Raw genomic sequence first — 18,283 nt, 5'->3', positions numbered from 1 at the left:
GCCCTCTCAAGCTTTCGAGTACATCAAGTACAACGGTGGTCTGGACACCGAGGAATCATACCCTTATCGAGGAGTTAATGGCGTATGTCAATACAAACCAGAGAAAGTTGGGGTGAAGGTTTTAGACTCCGTCAATATTACACTGGTAAATTGATGCCATTATTCTCCTGGCAGACGGTAGCGCTACCCCACGTAACATGTATCTGATGTATGGTTCTATTGGTTGCCTTTTGAGAAGGGTGCTGAGGATGAACTGAAGCACGCGGTGGGAGTCGTTCGTCCAGTTAGTGTTGCTTTCGAGGTGGTGAATGGTTTCAGGCTGTACAAGGGAGGAGTCTACACCAGTGACACTTGTGGCAAGACTCCCATGGTAAGCTCAAGAGCAACTCTGTTTCTTGATTCACGAGAAGCCCAAATGGTTGCATGTAACTCGAGTTTTGCCTGTAGGATGTAAACCATGCTGTTCTAGCTGTGGGTTATGGAGTGGAGAATGGCGTTCCGTATTGGCTGATTAAGAACTCATGGGGCGAAGACTGGGGTGTGGATGGTTACTTCAAGATGGAAATGGGGAAGAACATGTGTGGTACGTGCCCTTTTTCTAGCAAAAATCCAAAGAAAGAAAGCTTTGATTCTTGTTAGGATTTGCTGATGCCTTTGACCTTTAGATGGCTATAAAAAAATTGACTCATGAAATGATGTTGCTGCAGGTGTGTCAACTTGTGCTTCCTACCCTATCGTTGCTGCGTAGTGACATCCGTGCCAGAGGTGGCCTCTCCAGTGTAGACCATGTATAAGGAGGCCATCCATCTCCAGTATATTAGACTGCTTCTAGTGGATAACATATTGTACTGGGCTCGGGCAATGTTTGGTGTCAATAGGATTTCGACTCTTTAGGAGAATGGATGACAAGGAGGCCATCCATCACATCCATCTCCAGTATATTATGCATGTATACACAGATTATGCATGATAAGGAAGCCATCCACTCATCTCCGGTATGTTATGTATGACTCAAATTTTACAGTGTTATAAACATCATTAGCATTTGTACAACCAGTCCATCATTATCTTTGGTTAATTATGTGCAGACAAGCCAATTGAATCTCCTTAGAGCTCATGATGGTCTTTGTCATGTGAGCTTAAGTTGTTAAACATAAATTTAGGAGGTAGCTTTTTATTTCAGCTGCAGTGATTTCATAATTGATCATTCGGCCACTCAAATAGGAAAGAGAATGAATCCACATATAAAAAGATAAAACCATATGAAAAACGGAGGAGGATAATTTGGATGGATGCTTTTAAAGATATTTTAGGTACTTTGTGGAAAAGGGTGAAAAACTGAAAACCATAGAAATAGAAAGTCAAAGTGTTTTTCATAAGCTAATTATATATTATTTTTTATGCTTAGACCCTATTAACATCATAATTTTTATATATAAAAAATTTATATTAAAATCTTTATAATTTTAAAAATAAATAAATAATCTTATTTATCCTAATATCGCCAATTGCATTGACAAAAAATAAAACACATGCTATTGTTGAATCAACATAAATATAATGAGTAAAAAACTAATTTCAACATACTCAAAATGTTAAAATTATTTTTTTATTCATCATTTTCATATCCATGATATCATGTGCTATATTTTCCATTAATACATTTGACAATATTAGGTCAAACGAGATTATTTATTTTATTTTCAGAATTATAATTTTCTTAATGTAAATTTTTTAAATACAAAAATTACGATACTAATAAGATTCTAAGCATAAAAGATAATACGTAATTATCGTTATTATGAAACAATATCACCCCTAAAACTAAAGAAGCACATGTAGTTCTTTTTCCTCTCAGGAAAATCAAATGGATCAACATACATCAAATGCCACATCTTTCTCAGGAAACTTGACAAGCCTTGTAAAATTGGTGACTTCCATGAAACAAAACTTTAAATAAAGGAATATAGCTCCAGAGATACTACTAACATGTAAAAAAGAAATGCACTGTACACCAGGCAAATTTTAAACAAGAATGGATGATAAATAATAGTTGAGAGATCACCTGCTTGTTACTGCTGAATTGATGAGGTTGATCACAGAAAAGAAACATAATTCATTATATTAGAGAGAGACACAAGTACAAAAGGCAAACGAAAATAACAAGATACAACAACATTGAGATTTTAAAAGGTTTTCCAGTATCTCAAATATATGAAAAATTATCAGCTGTCATCATGATAAATACCAAGAAATGCTTCCATTTCGCTTGACAAATTCTTGAGGCAGATCAAATCATCCATTTAAAGCAAATGCGAAAATGGAGGCACTTGTAAATTGACTGATTAGGTACTACGAGCACATACCAATTTCTCCCCTTTATTTACAGACTCTGCTTAGCTATTGAATGCACTAGAGAAAGAAATCCGAAAAGTTTGAATAAACCAACTTCTCATCTTGAATGTCCAAATAACTGAGTCAAAAAGTAGCTCTCTACGAATGTCTGCTACCAAAGACTGTAGTCTCAAACAAGCCAAGAGAGCAAAAATCTCCATGTGGAATCCTCATATGTTGATTCATTGTGTGTGTCCGAGCGAGATTCCAAGCTAAAATTGCAGTGTTCAGATGAAGCAACTATGCAGTACCAGAAGTCCCATCAGATTTAGATTCAGTCCGTCTATAGGTGAGACTCCTTGCTGTTGGAGAAAGGATATTGTTTCCAGATGTTAGTGAAGATTTTGCCACCTCGCCAGGTTGAATAGTTGAAGAGTCACGCTTCCACTGTAAACTCCTGGCACCAGTTTTGATTGGAAGGCGCACTGGAAAGGCACCAACAACCCTTGGATATGGTATCCTACCAAGTCTAGAAGCAAATGAAGATGCTCGGGAAACCCGTGGCCAACATATCATTGGAGCAGCTTCATGAGAGCTTCTGCGAACAACCTACGATGCACAAAGAGCAAGTGATACGTCATTTCTGCACTCACACTAAGTTATATAGATAAAAAAACACAGGTTACAATTCGATCCCTTCTATCATTCAAGTTGCTATCAAGTAACAGAGAACGTGGATTGGTTCCACCATAAGAACCTTCAGCAATAAAAGCTCAGGAGGATGTGCAATATTGACAACAAATTGAACAGGCAGACATCGGTTTTGTCCTTTGATTTTATTTAAAAGGGCCTAAGTTTCTGAAGATGATTGGTCAGAGCAAAAAAGCCATGTAATTTGTCATCTGGAAGGCGAGCCGGTATGGAGAAGATAAGATACAGTCCCTTGGAGTGCAGATAATGGCAATCCCATGACAAATTATTTCTCTGGATGAAGAGAAATTGTTGTTTGCATTTATATGACTATAGGCCATGTGCAGAAAACCATCATGCACGCAGAAGAGGGATTCTAGATCATGTTTCGAAAGAAAACAGATCCACAGCCAAGATAAAAGAGTATTAAGCTTGGACCTCAATCATGGACAAGTTCAAGCATGACATAAAATAACAAAAATGAACACATGGCTGGTCAAACAATGTCATGAAATTGTCTCAATTACTTTAATGCTAGTAATTTATAATTTGAAGAATTCATCTTGCTGTACACAAATGGAATTTGTACAACAATATCATGAAAAAGATGAAATAGAGATGCTAATCATTTCCAGACCTACCTTTAGGATCCGGGACATGAATGATGTGCCATTCAGTGACAATGCCAGATCTGCAGATTCTTTCTTTAGGAACTCAACATATGCTGACCTGTTCCGGACAGAAAATTAAATTTAAACATACCGTGACAAAGAATTACTGAAGAACAACATAATTACTCTTGTATCATTTACCCTGTAGGCTGACCGGTTGCAGCATCATTGATGATAATTACTTTAAGCACATCCCCAAATTTATTGAAATGGCGAGAAAGTGTGTCTTTAGTAGCAGCAAAGTGGACCTGCAAATCCAATAACAAGATTGATAAAATCCCACTCCTTTTTTCAAGTCAATTGTAATAAAATTAACAAAACAGATACTTGCATTGCCAACGAATAGAGTTCGAGAATCACCATCCTCCAAAGGGCGGCCAGTAGTATAAGAACCTGCAATAAAAAGAATCATTCATCTTTCCTGCAAATGGAGGCCATAGGGAGGAGAAAATTGGACAGGAAAAGATTTAGGAGCCTCAGCTGAATCTAGTAAAAGAGAAAAGAAATGGGGCAGAAAATCAACTAGTATAAGAATAATATTAGTGACAATCTTGGATTGAGCAACAGCATTCTAGATCCAGCTATGCATATATAATTATGAAACATAAACAGCTACGTGGAAAGAGAACATAGAAATAAAAGCAAATTGGTTTTGCCAGATTGAACTGTAAGAGTTTCGGCAAGTGGATTTAGTTGAAATAAAGCAGGCATTCGAAATCAAATATGCATTCAGCTTTTGCAGCTAGAACTTTCAGGTTACAGACTTTGATCATACCATATTCTACCACATCATGTACCAACCCTATATTCTACATGCTCCACAATTTCTTTTTCCAAAACCATAAGATAATTTTTTTTAGGCTTTCTGGGAGTATGAAATGGAAAAACTACTAAAGTGACAAGTGACCTTTATCTAGCATTGTTTTACATTGCTTGGGAGTATGCTTCATACCTTGTGCTGATGCAGGCTTCTGAGACTCCTGTTGGACATCTGCAAGTTCCATTGCCTGTAAAATATAATTGTGTGACCAATCCACACTCATCAGATATATTACACTAGCTGATGACAAAGATAGGCACATTTATAAAAGAAAGAACATCAAAACAAGAATATAAACTTTGCTGTCATTATAAGATAAATTACAGAGTAAAACAAAGAAATTGAAGAGATTTTGTGGAAGTATTTGACAAATTATAGTACAGAGTAACATAATTTAAAAATTAAAGCTGGTTCATAAAGCATGTCATAGATAAAGCAGGCAAGAGGAATTTCCAAGACCTAAAAGATTAGTTTACACAAATAAAAACCTAACGTGCTCCTTCAAACATAATGCAACCATTTGAAATCCGCTTGTATTAGACAGACAGAACAATCAACAATGTTCACCTCCAACATGCATCTACAGATCGTACTCAATGAGAAAGTTTACCTTATCAAAGAAATACCACAATACTGGAGGATGTCCCAAACTAGAAGCTCAACTAAAACATATATACTACAGAAATATCACTCTCATGCATCAAAAAATTCACATGACACCATACTGTGCCATAAAAATTCCTTTAAACAGGAAACAAGATGCCGACGACAATTTTATGTGAAAATAGATGTACATAAACATAAGCATACACATAAGTCAAAACATGTTTGCCTGACACTATCTATCTATAGACCGTGATCTACAATAGTCCCATCCTCAAGAGGCTTTCCATACTTAAAACTAGATTAAGAATGCTGTTCGCAGAAGCTTAATTAGCACAATCGAAATCAATTCTCAGTGAAATGGTTAAAAATATTAGAAACCGAACATGTTCATTATCACATATGATTTGAAAATAGTATGGAAATTTTATCTTTAGAAAGAACAAAAATTAAAATTGCCCATAAAAAACATAGTGTTCAGTTCTTACTAAGTGTTCCAAAAATTAGTTAAGTGAGATTATATTTATTACCTTGATGAATAATAGGAATGTTTTATCAACTTGGAGCATCTGGTCACAAAGACATTGATATCATAGTTGATACAAATAGTCTAATATCATAGTCCACAGAAAAGATTTTGATTTCTGGATCCACAAAGTCCTTGAATTCTAGATCGACCACTCTTAAAGACCCTTCTAGCTTCTCCAACTTTCAAAAGCATTCGAAAGAAAGGCCAACTTCTCAGATTCATTCACAACTATCTCAACCAAGCATGCCTCTCAAACCCCTCTTTTTAATGTTAGGTATATAAAGTAACTTTTCTGCTTCCTTGATTATTTTTCATTCTGGTATTCATGTCTAAGTATAATCAGATTTTCTGGTCTACATTTAGGTGTCAGCTACTTGCACGTAAGACAGAAGGAAACCAATTTTAAGAAAACCACTGATTCAAATTCAGATCAACCAGTTTCAGTTAAACTGATAACCCATGACATGAATGGTTGATAAAAATATCTTCAGACATGTAACTCAGTTTAAAATTAAGCCCAAAAGATAGCAGCAGAAAGTTTATGGAGAAGAATGGATTGTGTAACAAATCCTTTCAGCATCCAGGTTGGAGATTACACCAGAAGGGCTAACAAAATTCCACACAAGATCATCACGATTCTGGTTGAATGAACAGGTAGAATATGAAGCTAAAATGCAAGTAGACCTGTTTCTAATTTCACAAATATTATGGCCATAAAATAGAACAATACAAATCACAAAAGCAGAGTTCTAAAAGCAAGAGAATGTTAACTGGCATTTCGACCCAAGAAGAAAATGAACATAATTTATGTCATGTGTTTTATAATCATCAGTATTGAATAAGCAATTTATGCCAGTAAAAACCTTACTTTTACATTCTGCGCAGAAGAAACATCATTCTCCTTTGGAAGCCTAACTTTCTGGTTTCCTACATTTTTGCTCTTTCCCACAGCTGCTCTATTCTCCACTTCTGCAGCATCCCTAGACACTTGATAATGGGGAGATTTCCAAGTATTTACATTAACAGAAATATTCAGAGACTTATTAGATGTCATTGCTGCTGAACTAGCAAATGGTTCCTGATCCATCAACCTTCTTTGCCTTAATATTTCATCAGGTTCCTGTGCAATGCTATACTCTACAATAACTGATTTGTTTTCTCTATTAGCAGAGGAAGCACTTTGAGAAGCACCCAAATCATGCAGGCTCACATTTTTGACAATGTTGTGTTTATCATTATTTGAAGCATAGTCAGGAGCAGCTGTTTCAGTCTCCTGACCTAATATGGTCAGGTTACCATCAAACTCCTCATCATACTCACTCCTGGAAGGATGATCTGAATGATCCAGTTCAGGAACTCGATTATTATCTTCAGAATCCCTGTATTCAACCTCTTGTGCTGTTGTATCTGATAACTCATTAACAGGCTCTGTCATACTTCTGTCATGACCCAATCTATCAAAAACACTACTAGAACATCTAGCCTTGTTTACATCTTCGACAGCTTCAGCAACAGCTTTGAGTGCCATTGATAAGGCACCTGGCACTCTTGACCCTGATGTTATTCTTTGGGATCTTTTTTCTAGCAAAGAATCTGTTGTGGATGTTGATACTACAGAACGAAGCCTCTTTAAAGCTGGCTCACTTCTTGAGTCCAACTGTTGCACGGTCCTTACAGCATCTCGAACGGCAAATTGAAGAAGCCGGCGTGGAGCATCAATTACTGAATGGGAAGCTGAGTCTCGCTGTAAAGGATAGTGAAATATATTTAAAAATAAAAAAATAGCATAAGTTAAAAAATCACAAAATGCACAAGTCCGACTCCCGGTATTCAAATGCCTAAGCACAATAACAAAGTCCTAGTACCATAACAGTCTGATAGGTTACTAAAGAAGGTACTGGACAATATTTATATCCTTGGACTATAGTATAACAAAACAAACTATACCTTTAGTTTTGTCTAATGTTTTCAACCACCGTAGAAAGAATTTGACTCATACATCAGTCACAATAACTATCATCTCAAAACTTATTCTGTGATCATTCTTATGTGAATCATTAATCATTATGCCCAAAAGCAGCATAATTATCTAACAGAATATGACAAAGAATCCCACAAAATATGGAAAAAACAGACTGAAAAAATAGTGAAAACAATGTGGTAACCAAAAGGAAAATCTGACAATCCAACAGACTTATGGAAATGGCACTCATGAGAATTAAACAACTTAATACTTGAATCCAGCTTACAAAATATTACAAAAACCCCTTTGTGCATATCAAACATGTATAACCTGCCTCAAATTTATGAAGGAAAATAAAGTACCTTTGTTAATAGATGCTCATCATCTCGGTTTCGCTTTCTCTGAACCTGAGGTCTAGGAGATCGCGACCGTCTAGAATTATTAGGTCTCTGTGTTCTGTCCTCTGGACGAAAAATATTGGTCACAACACTACGAAGAGGAAATATTTTATGATCATCCTGAGCTACTTCTTTCCATTCTCTACTGTGATGAATTCTAGAAACTTTAGATGACTTTTCTCTGACATCACCAGAATCTGAGAGCACATTCTGAGCCAAATGCTCCTGCTGCGAATTGTGTCTTCCAGACAGTTCATTCAATGAAGTGTTAGACTTAGGCACTTCATGAGGAAAAGATTGTTCCTGCTGCACATACCAGCAGATATTTGACGAGAGGTGATCCCATAACCTGCAGCCAGATGACGATATATGATGAATAATTACTGACAATAAATAATCATTTTGATGCCTGCTGCTTAGAGCATGAAGCAGTTACTGGTATCCAAAGAGAATGGTGTTACCAGGACACAAAAGTAGCACTGTCATCCCCCAAGAACACATTGAGTTCCTTCCTAGCCTCATCTTTGCGACGTCCATTCCTGAGTAAGACAACAACATATTCCTGCAAATGTATATTGAAAAGGTAGCAACTCTTGTTAAATAAAATGGTGAAGGACCACAGATATTTTAAGCATGCCAAGTATAATCAATCATTACTATCATCTACAAATTATTAGAGGCATTCTAAAAAGAAAAAACTAACCGGGAAACCATCTTAGGCAATCAGCAATAGGAACCAGAATTATCAGATACTTGATACAAGTCATATAGTACACAAAATTAGAACATTGAGCTTGAAGAAAATACAGTTTCAGAGCAACAAATAGCTAAGAGAAAAAAGATTACAATGTTGTCGCTAGTGAAGATGAGACAACAAAAGATCCACCAATATGAAGGCCAACATGGTCCAAACTTATCTACAACAATGCAAACCTTATATTCTTTAGTCTCAAACCTGTACCCCTCTGTAGCCATCAGAACACCTCACACAAACATATCCATCTAAGTTGCTACTGAATCTAATACTAGGCGAACAGAGACTTTGCTTTGTGATCCTTTTAGCTGCTCCATACCTTAGAAAACGTCAAATATTACCTTCCTATAGAAACCTAAAAGATCTCTTGCACCCTGAGGCCATAAAATTTTTCACTTTTGATTTGATCTTCCCTTTACAAAATCTCCCACCATGATAACCAACATAAAATTTAGTTCACATGTTGATGGCTTCCAACAAGATCATGAGATCATTATAGAATCCCAAAAAATCTCACGTGACCAATTAAATGATAATATCAATGCTCCATGTGACACCACAATAAACCCACAACATAAGACAATTATCATGTAACACTTGATAGTTTGCTACTAGATACTGGTGTAGGGAAATCTAGGGGGCGACATCACATGCGCAACGGAAGAATATAAAAATAAAATCCCCAAATTTCTCATCAATGTGTTCGTCGCCGTGTGAAGATTTGTGCGTAAAATCCGCGAAACATAAAACTGCATATATGAAAGATTGTGTTACCTAGGAAGACCGTATATCCCTGAATCCTTGTAGATCTCTAGAAGAGGGTGAAGGAGGTCAAGCGTCCTCCTCTCTAACAGTGATCCACACAACAGGGCTACGACAATGCTCCTCAAAACTCCAGGCCTGATATCTGAGGAGGAGAATGGGAGGAGAATAGAAGAGGCAACCCAAAAAGGTTCTAGCCTATGAATCATTAGTTCCCTCCTATTAATAGAGATCCTCTGTCAAATTAACCCTAATGGATCCTGCTCTATTGGGTATTGGATTTTCATCCAACTACCCAAGCCTCTTAGTTAGCGGATCTCTATCTAATAATCTCTCATTGGCTCTTATTGGATCTCATTCATAGAATCCAATAATTCATGGGCTTATTGAATATCCAATAAGATAGGAGCTCCGACGGATATCTTATATTCGAACCTCTACTTATCGCAACGCCTACCATATGTGTGTGATCCTCTAGGCCCAATATCGAGTTGGCCATGAGTCATACCTATCAGAACTCCTTCTGGCTCAGTGAATTATTATCTCCATAATAATTCACTCGACTCATCGATTGCGGACGTACTAGACCACTACGCTGCCCCAGACGATACAGGGAAATTCAATCCATTGGACCTGTCTGTCCTCAGATACCATATACCTATAGTCCCTCATTCATCTAAATCTCAGATACCATATACCGGGCATGGTGCTGTCAGACTCATACGGTGTATGCTCGAATCTCGCTCTAATCGGATTCTCCCGAAGAACTCTCTCTCAACCCGAATGACCCTGGCCAGGGATTTGTCTGAGCAAGAATACATGGGATATTCATCTCATAACACCGAGAGTGAATAATCCTCCATCGACACTCAATAGTTCTCGTAAGATTGGCTACCACTCCCAATGACCGGTTGTGCTAGATCTGAAACCTCCAGACCTATAAGTCTGGTATCAAAGAATGAAGTACTCATACATGGCATCCTTGGTGTCTCAAGTCTAAGGATCAGATACACTACTGGGACTACGAAATCACTGTCTGACAATAAGACATCATCAACCATCCATCATTCCGTAAACGGATCAATCAGTGAACTCATTCCCCAATGAGCACATGTATTGTATCCCTAGTGTCCCCGCACGAGCAGCTATAAGACCAACTGCATCCATCGTATGGACGGGTATACAACACGTCAGTCTATCCAGTTATCTCGATGTCCCTCTCGAGTAACCTATGACCGGAATTATTTAGGATTTGTGTTTAAAGGTGAATCGGTCTCATTATCGTGATCTCATCATGATCTGATTCTTATTGCACAGATCTATGGACATCACAATAGACTCAAACAACAGGCAATATAAAGTGATAAAATGTTAAATAATAATAATAAGCAAAAAGATTGTGTCCAATCACACGTGTCATCACTCACGTGATTGGCTTATAGGATACCTATAACTAGCAACTAGAGCCTAAGCATTTATGAAGAACATGAATAACAACCAGTTGCTAGCGATAAAAGTTTCCAAAAAGAACTACCAACTAGATTACTGTTAACAAATCTATTTTCTGGATGAAAAAAAAGGGAAAAAGCAGTACTTCAAGTATTTATAGAACTCATGGTGCTTGAATCTTCAGATCTAAGAAGGATTCTTAACTCTTTAATAAACATAAAATCTATTTGCTGAAAATGCTATCATAATAGTTAATGGTTGTTGTCTTACATTATTTAAGGGTCAAAAACCTCAACTGAGCCTAAATAAGGCCCTAGATACCGTCTATATTGATTGTAGGTTGAAATTTGAAAATTCCAAATCGGGATAACAAATTGAGGAGAAACAAAAAGAAAATGACAATCTGATATAACCCAACGGTCTAAGTCTGCTTTAATTGAGATGAAAAGTTTCTATATACAGCAAAGGACAAGAAAAACATAAGGATAATCTGGAGTTCAAAATTCTAGTGAGTTTTTAAGGGAGAACAAACACAAAGTGAATCAATATCAAAGCCAAGGCTTTCTAGTCAATATAGATGAAAATGAAATACAAACATAAAATCTGATAATTTAACACCAAAAATAATAATAATAAATACAGTACTTAATAGAAACAAAATATGCCATAAACAGAAAAAAGAGAAAGAAATTAGATAACAGAAAAGACATCAATTCATTGAAGTGCTGAAGTAGGAGAAAGAAACCTTCATTTTGTTCTTCTACCAAAACCTAGCTTTTATGAGACTTACATTATATACCCTAACTCGAGATCCTAACAAAATAAGCAACAAATTGAACAAAAAGGAGTACTCCGTCCATATGACGAGTTATCTTGTCTGCTCTAGAGAAGAGCCAGACATGTATCTACATTTTGTCTCTTCACTGAACACACAAAAAAAGCAAACAACTTGAGTTTTATGCTCATGTAATTTATTAAATTTAGCTTGTTGATCCTTGGTATGAAATCTTATAATCTCAACTGTACACCATCTGAACTCATTATAACTACTACATAACATAAAAAATCCAATGCAAGTGATAAACTGAATTTAAGGCTTTAATCGATCATCCAATTGCTCTTGGCCAAAGTTTTGATCATCTCACATTGCCAACATGATAATCACTTCTAATGGGCATGGCTCCCTCGAACTATGATCACAAGGTTCCTTTTTAGATAAGATCCTCTGACTATATTTTTTTTTCTTAATCTGAAGTCATCCTGCTGTCTCTATGAGAGACTAAATATAGATGTTGTTACATTTTTTCCTTCTTGATGGTTAAGGTGTTTGTCCTAGCTCCATCAACAGCATCACTGTAAAATAACCAGGGCCTACGAGGAAGACATCTGCAATATCCGTCTTAAGTATAGCACATTTCTTGAATCTCATACATCTGAAGCAACAAAGAATACTTATTTTAAAAATCAGGACTGCTCCTTTCCTTGTTACCACCTGTGAGAAATAAATGTTTAGAATAAAATTGCCTTTATATTCCTTGGAAAGAAGTTCAGAAGATACCAAGTTCAACTGACTACCTTCACATGTAAGAAGAGCACAGCAAACCTTGACAAATCTAGGGTTCTAAAAAAGTTTTCACCACAGTTCTAGTTATCCACCATGCCATCAAGGACAACTCTTCTACATCAACTTCTAGCGTCTATGTAGGAATATCATCTTCTGCCTTTTCTTCCTCAGCATCATCTTCAGGTTCCTATGCCATCTACAATTGCTATGATAAGCTTCTTTTCTGAAAACAAGCTCAGTATGACCTGTCTTCCCATAACAAAGAAATTCCTATGGCCATCCCTTTTTCTCAAACACCTGGCAACTTGGTGCTGAGGTAGCTAGTACAGCAAGTCAAGGTCATGAAGATATTAACCATGCTACCATGTTTCCAACACCATAAAGCCTTTGTGGTTTTGCCTCAATCTCCAAAGCATCATAATATGTATTGTCTGTTGTCAGTGCCAGCTAGCTGTGGAACATCTTTGTGTAGACCCCTATGATGTCACCCATCTGCTAAATCTATAAACTTTATTAGAGAGCTTGATCACAGCTTGTAGGTAAAAAATTTTCTCATCAAAGTTTAACATCCTCTGAAGTGTCAATCTCCCTACCCATCCTTCTGTTGTCATCCAGTTGTCACTGCATGCAGGACCCTTCAATTAAAGTGACCAACTGGATCTTTCTAAATGTTAACAATTGATATTCAACGAAAGATAGACTCAACTTAACACCTAATCAAGGAAAACAACTAGATTCATCTGACCTCTGAAATGCAAAACATTCAACTTCACATATTTGTCACCGATAGGATACTCACCTCCTATCAAGCACCTTTTTTCCTTCGAGGGAAGAAAGCATCCATCAAGAAGAAGATAATAGAGAAGACAAAGGGGGATTACATATAGAAAAAGAAGAGAGAGAGGACAAAGGTAAAAGAGAAGAGAACTCTAAAAGAGGAAATCTCATTGGGAATATAACTTCAATTCTATGCTATAAAATACTTAACATGTTCTCACTTAATACAGCAATAAACGACACCAAATGGAACCATAAACCATCCAGAACCATATAGCACCTGGTCTCAACCAAACAAGTCTCAAACTTATAGGAGTCCTCCCCTGAGTCTCTATCACCCAGGTGCAGTCTAGAGTCATTCTACTGACTTTGAGTCCACTTAAGACACTCCAAGTGGATAAAGGTTAACAAGATATTAAGATCCATTCCAAAATGTTGGGATCCTAAAGTAACGGCAATACAAGAAGCAAAGGACCTAAATAACTTTCCGCTTGAAGAACTTATCGGGGCCTTAATGACCTATGAAATGACATGTATAGATATGATGAACTTGAGAACAACATTCCGAATAACAGGAAGGACATGACACTTGGAACCAAAAAAGGTCACTTGGGTGAAAACTCAAGTGATGATGATGATGATGATGATGATGACTGGCACTTCTTACAAGAAGATTTAAAAAATTCTTAAAAAGGAACAAAACAAGACACTAAGAACAAAAATGAACTAAAAAAGGATCAAATAATTTGTTATGAATGCAAGAAGCCGAGACACTTCAAAAATAAATGTCCCCAAGTGAAAAAGAAGCTACCAAAGAAAAAGAATGCGCTCAAAGCAACTTGGGACAATTCGAGTGTATCCAAAGACAAAGAGTCAATCAACAAAGACAAAGTTGTAATTTACGCTCTAATGGTGCTCAATGACGAAGTAAGTGACTCAATCGAAGCTCATTTATCTTTTGATGAATTATTAAGTGATTTTCATGATTTGTTTGATAAATATAAATTAGTTGATAAAAAATATAAATTATTGAAAAAGGATTATACTTCTCTTTCTAGTGAACTTGAAAATTAAAAAATGAGCATGATAAGTGTATGTTAACTCCTTGTACTCAATGTGAAAAGTTAGAGTCATTTAAAAAAGAATATTTGTTACTACAAGAAACATTTGAAAATTTTAAAATGGGTAATAAATCTCTAAACATGATCCTTGCTAATAAGAGTCATGTTCATAGAAAGGAAGGAATTGGCTTTATGAGTAACACTCAACAAAAGCCAACTATCTTCATTAAAGGGCCTACATTACTCGTCTCACCTAGAGAAAAATATAATTTTTGTGAAAAAATTTATCATTTTGCTTATAAATGTCCATTTAAAAGGTATAGTCCACACAAATTAGTTTGGATTCCTATATGAACCATAAATCACTCGATGATAGGTAGATCTATTTATGAGAGACTCAAAGTCAAATGGGTATCTAAAGGAAAACTTCCTTTCTTATAGATATGTTTACAATCACAAGCTAGGAGCAAGAGATAGTACCTTGATAGTGGATGTTCAAGGCACATGATCGGAGATCCAACACACTTCTCTAAGCTCACTAGCCAAGACGAATGATATGTTACCTTCGGAGATGACAACAAAGGAAAAATTATTGGCAAAGGAACCATAGGTAACAAGTCAAACCTTTTAACCTATACAGAATAAGATTTTCATATGAACATTGCTTGTAAAATTAATTTTCAGACAATCATTGCTTGTACACCTCACTAGCAGATCAATTTGAGTGGTCGTATGTATGTAGCCAAAGCTAGTCAAAATCCCAGCAAAAACACCACCACATTTGGGAGAAAATGCACTGGACAATATGATGCAAAACATCAGTCATCTCAGACCCTTTGAACCCCTAAGTGGCACACCAGGGGATGGACCCCAATACTATATGAGGGACAACACATCTTTAGTAAGCCTACTTTTTATTCAATAAAAGAGATAACCCTTTGTGTGTAACCATTTTGCTTGCTTGGGAGAACTTCTATGCCTACTTGCTTTTGTAGGCGACAATGTTTTATCCAAAAGTTTATCATTCTAACCTTTTCTTTTAACCATTATGAACATATGTTGCTTGGGTGTCACATGCCTTACGTAATCTCAATCAAGTCCATGACAAAGTGGTATCAAAGAAGGTCAAGCAAGCAATTGAATCGCGTGTAGCAGGCAACATGGTGAAACTAGTGCAACTGTGCTAAAGGAACAACTTCAATATATACCTACTATAAATAAACGGACAAGATCTCAAGAAACAAGTAGAACCACTCAAGAGGAGTGTGGTATCTGTAGTGGTGTTCCAATGAAATGACCACCCTCCTACACAAAAGAGGCATAACCAGAAGAGCAACTTGAACCAAGGTTCGTTGTCACGACCCGAGCCTGATGGGCTAACTAACCCATCAACTTCGTTTGGCCTAAACCACCGGTCAAAATACTTAAGCTGAAGTTAATAGTAGTACACTCATCAAGCTCATATAAGTCAATCTTTATTTTGCTCACTTCCGATGTGGGACTAATCGAGGTGTTACAATTTCTCCCACTCAAGAGCTTGACGTCCTCGTCAAGACCCAGCATAGCCCAGATCAAACCCTAATATGGTGCATGTGAGACGTAACCCAATAATGGCTCCACGTCATGACGAATCCTTCCAACTCCATCCACGGGTAGCCCTTTCCTACTCGAGCCCCCTCACCATGCCCAAATACTAGGTCAGCTCTAATACCAAATGTCACGACCCGAGCCTGATGGACTAACTGACCCATCAGGTTCATTTGACATAAACCACTGGTCAAAATACTTAAGCTAAAGTTGATAGTACACTCATCAGACCTTTATAAGCTAATCTTAATATTGCCCACTTCCAATGTGGGACTAATCGGGGTGTTACATTCGTTTTTTCAAGTATCAGACCCATCTCGACGATTTGTCGGACCAGTATATACCAGTCAATACCGATGTACCAACACATGGTACATCGGTGCATACCAGTGTTTCAGAGAGGACGAAAAAGAGGGATAAGAGGAAGAGGCAATGGAGGAACAACGAAGGAAGAAAACAGGAAGAAGAGGAAACGGTGGAGGTAAAAGAAGAAATAAGAGAAGCAGTAGCCATAGCGTACCTGGGCAGTAGCAATAGCGTACCTGGGAAGTAGCGACAACAACGTCAATGTCGAAGCAACAGCAACAACATCGAAGCGGTAGTGGCAAGGCAGGGACTACGACATCGTACGCGAGAAGAGGGCTCATGAACACAAGCCCTAACATGTTTTTTTCTTTTTTTAACGCTGAGTTGGACAAGGCCCTAGCACTTTTTTTATTTTTAATTATTTTAACTGGACCACCGAAAACTTGGGTGGTCCGCGCATCGGCCCACTCGCTAAACACTCAACCATAGACACAAATATCAATCACCTAAAAACAACTATGATCAGGCAAGGCACAAGATTTGCATGTGATCTCGTTCCCAAACAGGTTCACAGCAAAGCATATGTAATTTGTAACAGAAGTACAAAATAGAGTTTGACCACCCCAAAGTACATTCCGTATAGTTATTTATGCATGCACTTTATCTTCAAACCATGTAACAGCTTTCTCAGCAAACATTTCTTAACATTTTTGTCCTACCAATACCCCACTTTGGGGTTCGCATCTTCTTTCTGACTATCTATCCTAGATGTAGTCCATACTTCTTAAAGAAGCAACATATGCAACAAAATGTAGATAGTTAACTGCCATACAAATTTAAGGAGCTTATATCTCATTCTGGAACCGACAGCAGCATAGGTTCCAATTTTACTGAAACAACTAAGAAGAATCAGTTTGAACTAAAACAGAAAATACATTTTCTGGCCCATATCATTTCTTAGTTCAGAAACCATAAGTGCTGCTCTAATTCAGGTTATGAAGTATCTACCGTACAGCAATGTCCGATCATAAAAACATAAGGTTAATCAAAACCTTATTCAAAAAAGCGACAATAGATTTTTTTACTTCACTATATTTGATATTTACATATGGAAACTAAGCGTAACAAAAACAATAAGCAAGGTACTTGGAAGAAGAGAAATCAATGTTAAAACAATCAAAAGCACCGAACATTAAAGATCACGGAAGAAGAAAACAAGAGAAGGCAAAAGGAGCTGTACAGCGAGCGTGTCATCAGTGTAATCGCCCATAAACTCCTTGAGCTTCTCCTTCACCCTCTCACGCAGCTTCGCCAAGCCATCCGTAGTGAAATTGACCTTAAACGTCCGAGCATCGCCGTCGCAATCGGAACCGTCCATGGCCAAGGCAGAAGAGGAGAGCACCAAAACCCTAATTCGATCGACAAAAACCCAAATCAAACCGAACCATGGAAGGTAGCGCGGGGCCGGAACGTCGATGGTGGCAGGGCGTGTGGCAACCGACGAGGGGCAGGCGGTGGGCCGGTGGCACGGAGGCAGTGAACGCGAGGGCGGTGCGAGTGGAATGCGATGCGCAGTTGTGTCGCGGCGGTGACGGACGGGATTAGGGCTCCTTCGGTTGGGAGGGTCGGTGGCGTGGTTTTCCTCGATCCTCCCTTCCCTTTTAACGAGGGTGATTACGAATGACGAGAATGCCCCCCTTCGCATCGACGTTGGCATTGCAAAACTTGGCCTTTTTCGTCTCGATAATTTAAGCTTCTTAAACACTGTAACGCAAAATTTTCCGATTTTTCTTTTTTTTTCTAGAAAATAATAATTATACGACTTGTTTTGTTATGTTATATTATTGAAACGACATGGTAGAATTGTATGAATTTTATTTGCTTTAAGCAAATCTTTTTTCTATCACCTATGTTTTTTTTCGGATAAATATAGTCTCTCTGGTGTTGCTTTTTGTTGTAGTGTAGATTCAAAATTTATGGTTTTAAGATGATATAATAAAATACAAGAAGTTTTA

General features: G+C 37.3%; 2 protein-coding genes across 2 annotated transcripts in view; one reads left to right on the top strand and one right to left on the bottom strand.

Annotated features, from left to right (window-relative positions):
- Window positions 1–1,053, top strand: part of LOC135623116 (oryzain gamma chain-like) — a 4,492-nt gene extending 3,439 nt beyond the window's left edge. The window contains exons 5-8 of the mRNA XM_065125678.1: window positions 1–145; window positions 239–370; window positions 448–583; window positions 708–1,053. The exon at window positions 1–145 is cut by the window's left edge and continues 120 nt beyond it. Of these exons, the coding sequence (XP_064981750.1) occupies window positions 1–145; window positions 239–370; window positions 448–583; window positions 708–748 (454 nt within the window). The 3' untranslated portion in view covers window positions 749–1,053. The remainder of the gene's footprint in view (window positions 146–238; window positions 371–447; window positions 584–707) is intronic.
- Window positions 1,054–2,160: 1,107 nt separating this feature from the next.
- Window positions 2,161–17,988, bottom strand: LOC135623115 (uncharacterized). The gene is made up of 9 exons (XM_065125677.1): window positions 17,509–17,988; window positions 8,470–8,570; window positions 7,973–8,357; window positions 6,516–7,391; window positions 4,648–4,702; window positions 4,027–4,088; window positions 3,837–3,943; window positions 3,666–3,753; window positions 2,161–2,943 (listed from the first exon to the last, which is right to left on the bottom strand). Exons 1-9 carry the CDS (start codon window positions 17,983–17,985, stop codon window positions 2,635–2,637), a joined length of 2,460 nt encoding a protein of 819 aa, XP_064981749.1. The 5' UTR covers window positions 17,986–17,988; the 3' UTR covers window positions 2,161–2,634.
- Window positions 17,989–18,283: the final 295 nt, after the last annotated feature.

Source organism: Musa acuminata, chromosome BXJ2-9 (genome assembly GCF_036884655.1).
Source record: "Musa acuminata AAA Group cultivar baxijiao chromosome BXJ2-9, Cavendish_Baxijiao_AAA, whole genome shotgun sequence".
Lineage (NCBI taxonomy): Eukaryota > Viridiplantae > Streptophyta > Magnoliopsida > Zingiberales > Musaceae > Musa > Musa acuminata.
Note: the sequence above shows the minus strand (reverse complement) of the source record. Positions and strands in the feature narration are given on the sequence as shown.

What these genes read in the sequence shown, in the direction of transcription:
- LOC135623115 (XM_065125677.1), bottom strand. Translation starts at nt 17,985, where the DNA reads ATGCCAACGTCGATGCGAAGGGGGGCATTCTCGTCATTCGTAATCACC. An exon ending in ACACTGATGACACGCTCGCT is followed by an intron (nt 8,571 to 17,508) that starts GTACAGCTCCTT and finishes ATACATTTGCAG; the next exon opens with GAATATGTTGTTGTCTTACT. An exon ending in CTTCTGCGCAGAATGTAAAA is followed by an intron (nt 4,703 to 6,515) that starts GTAAGGTTTTTA and finishes TATATTTTACAG; the next exon opens with GCAATGGAACTTGCAGATGT.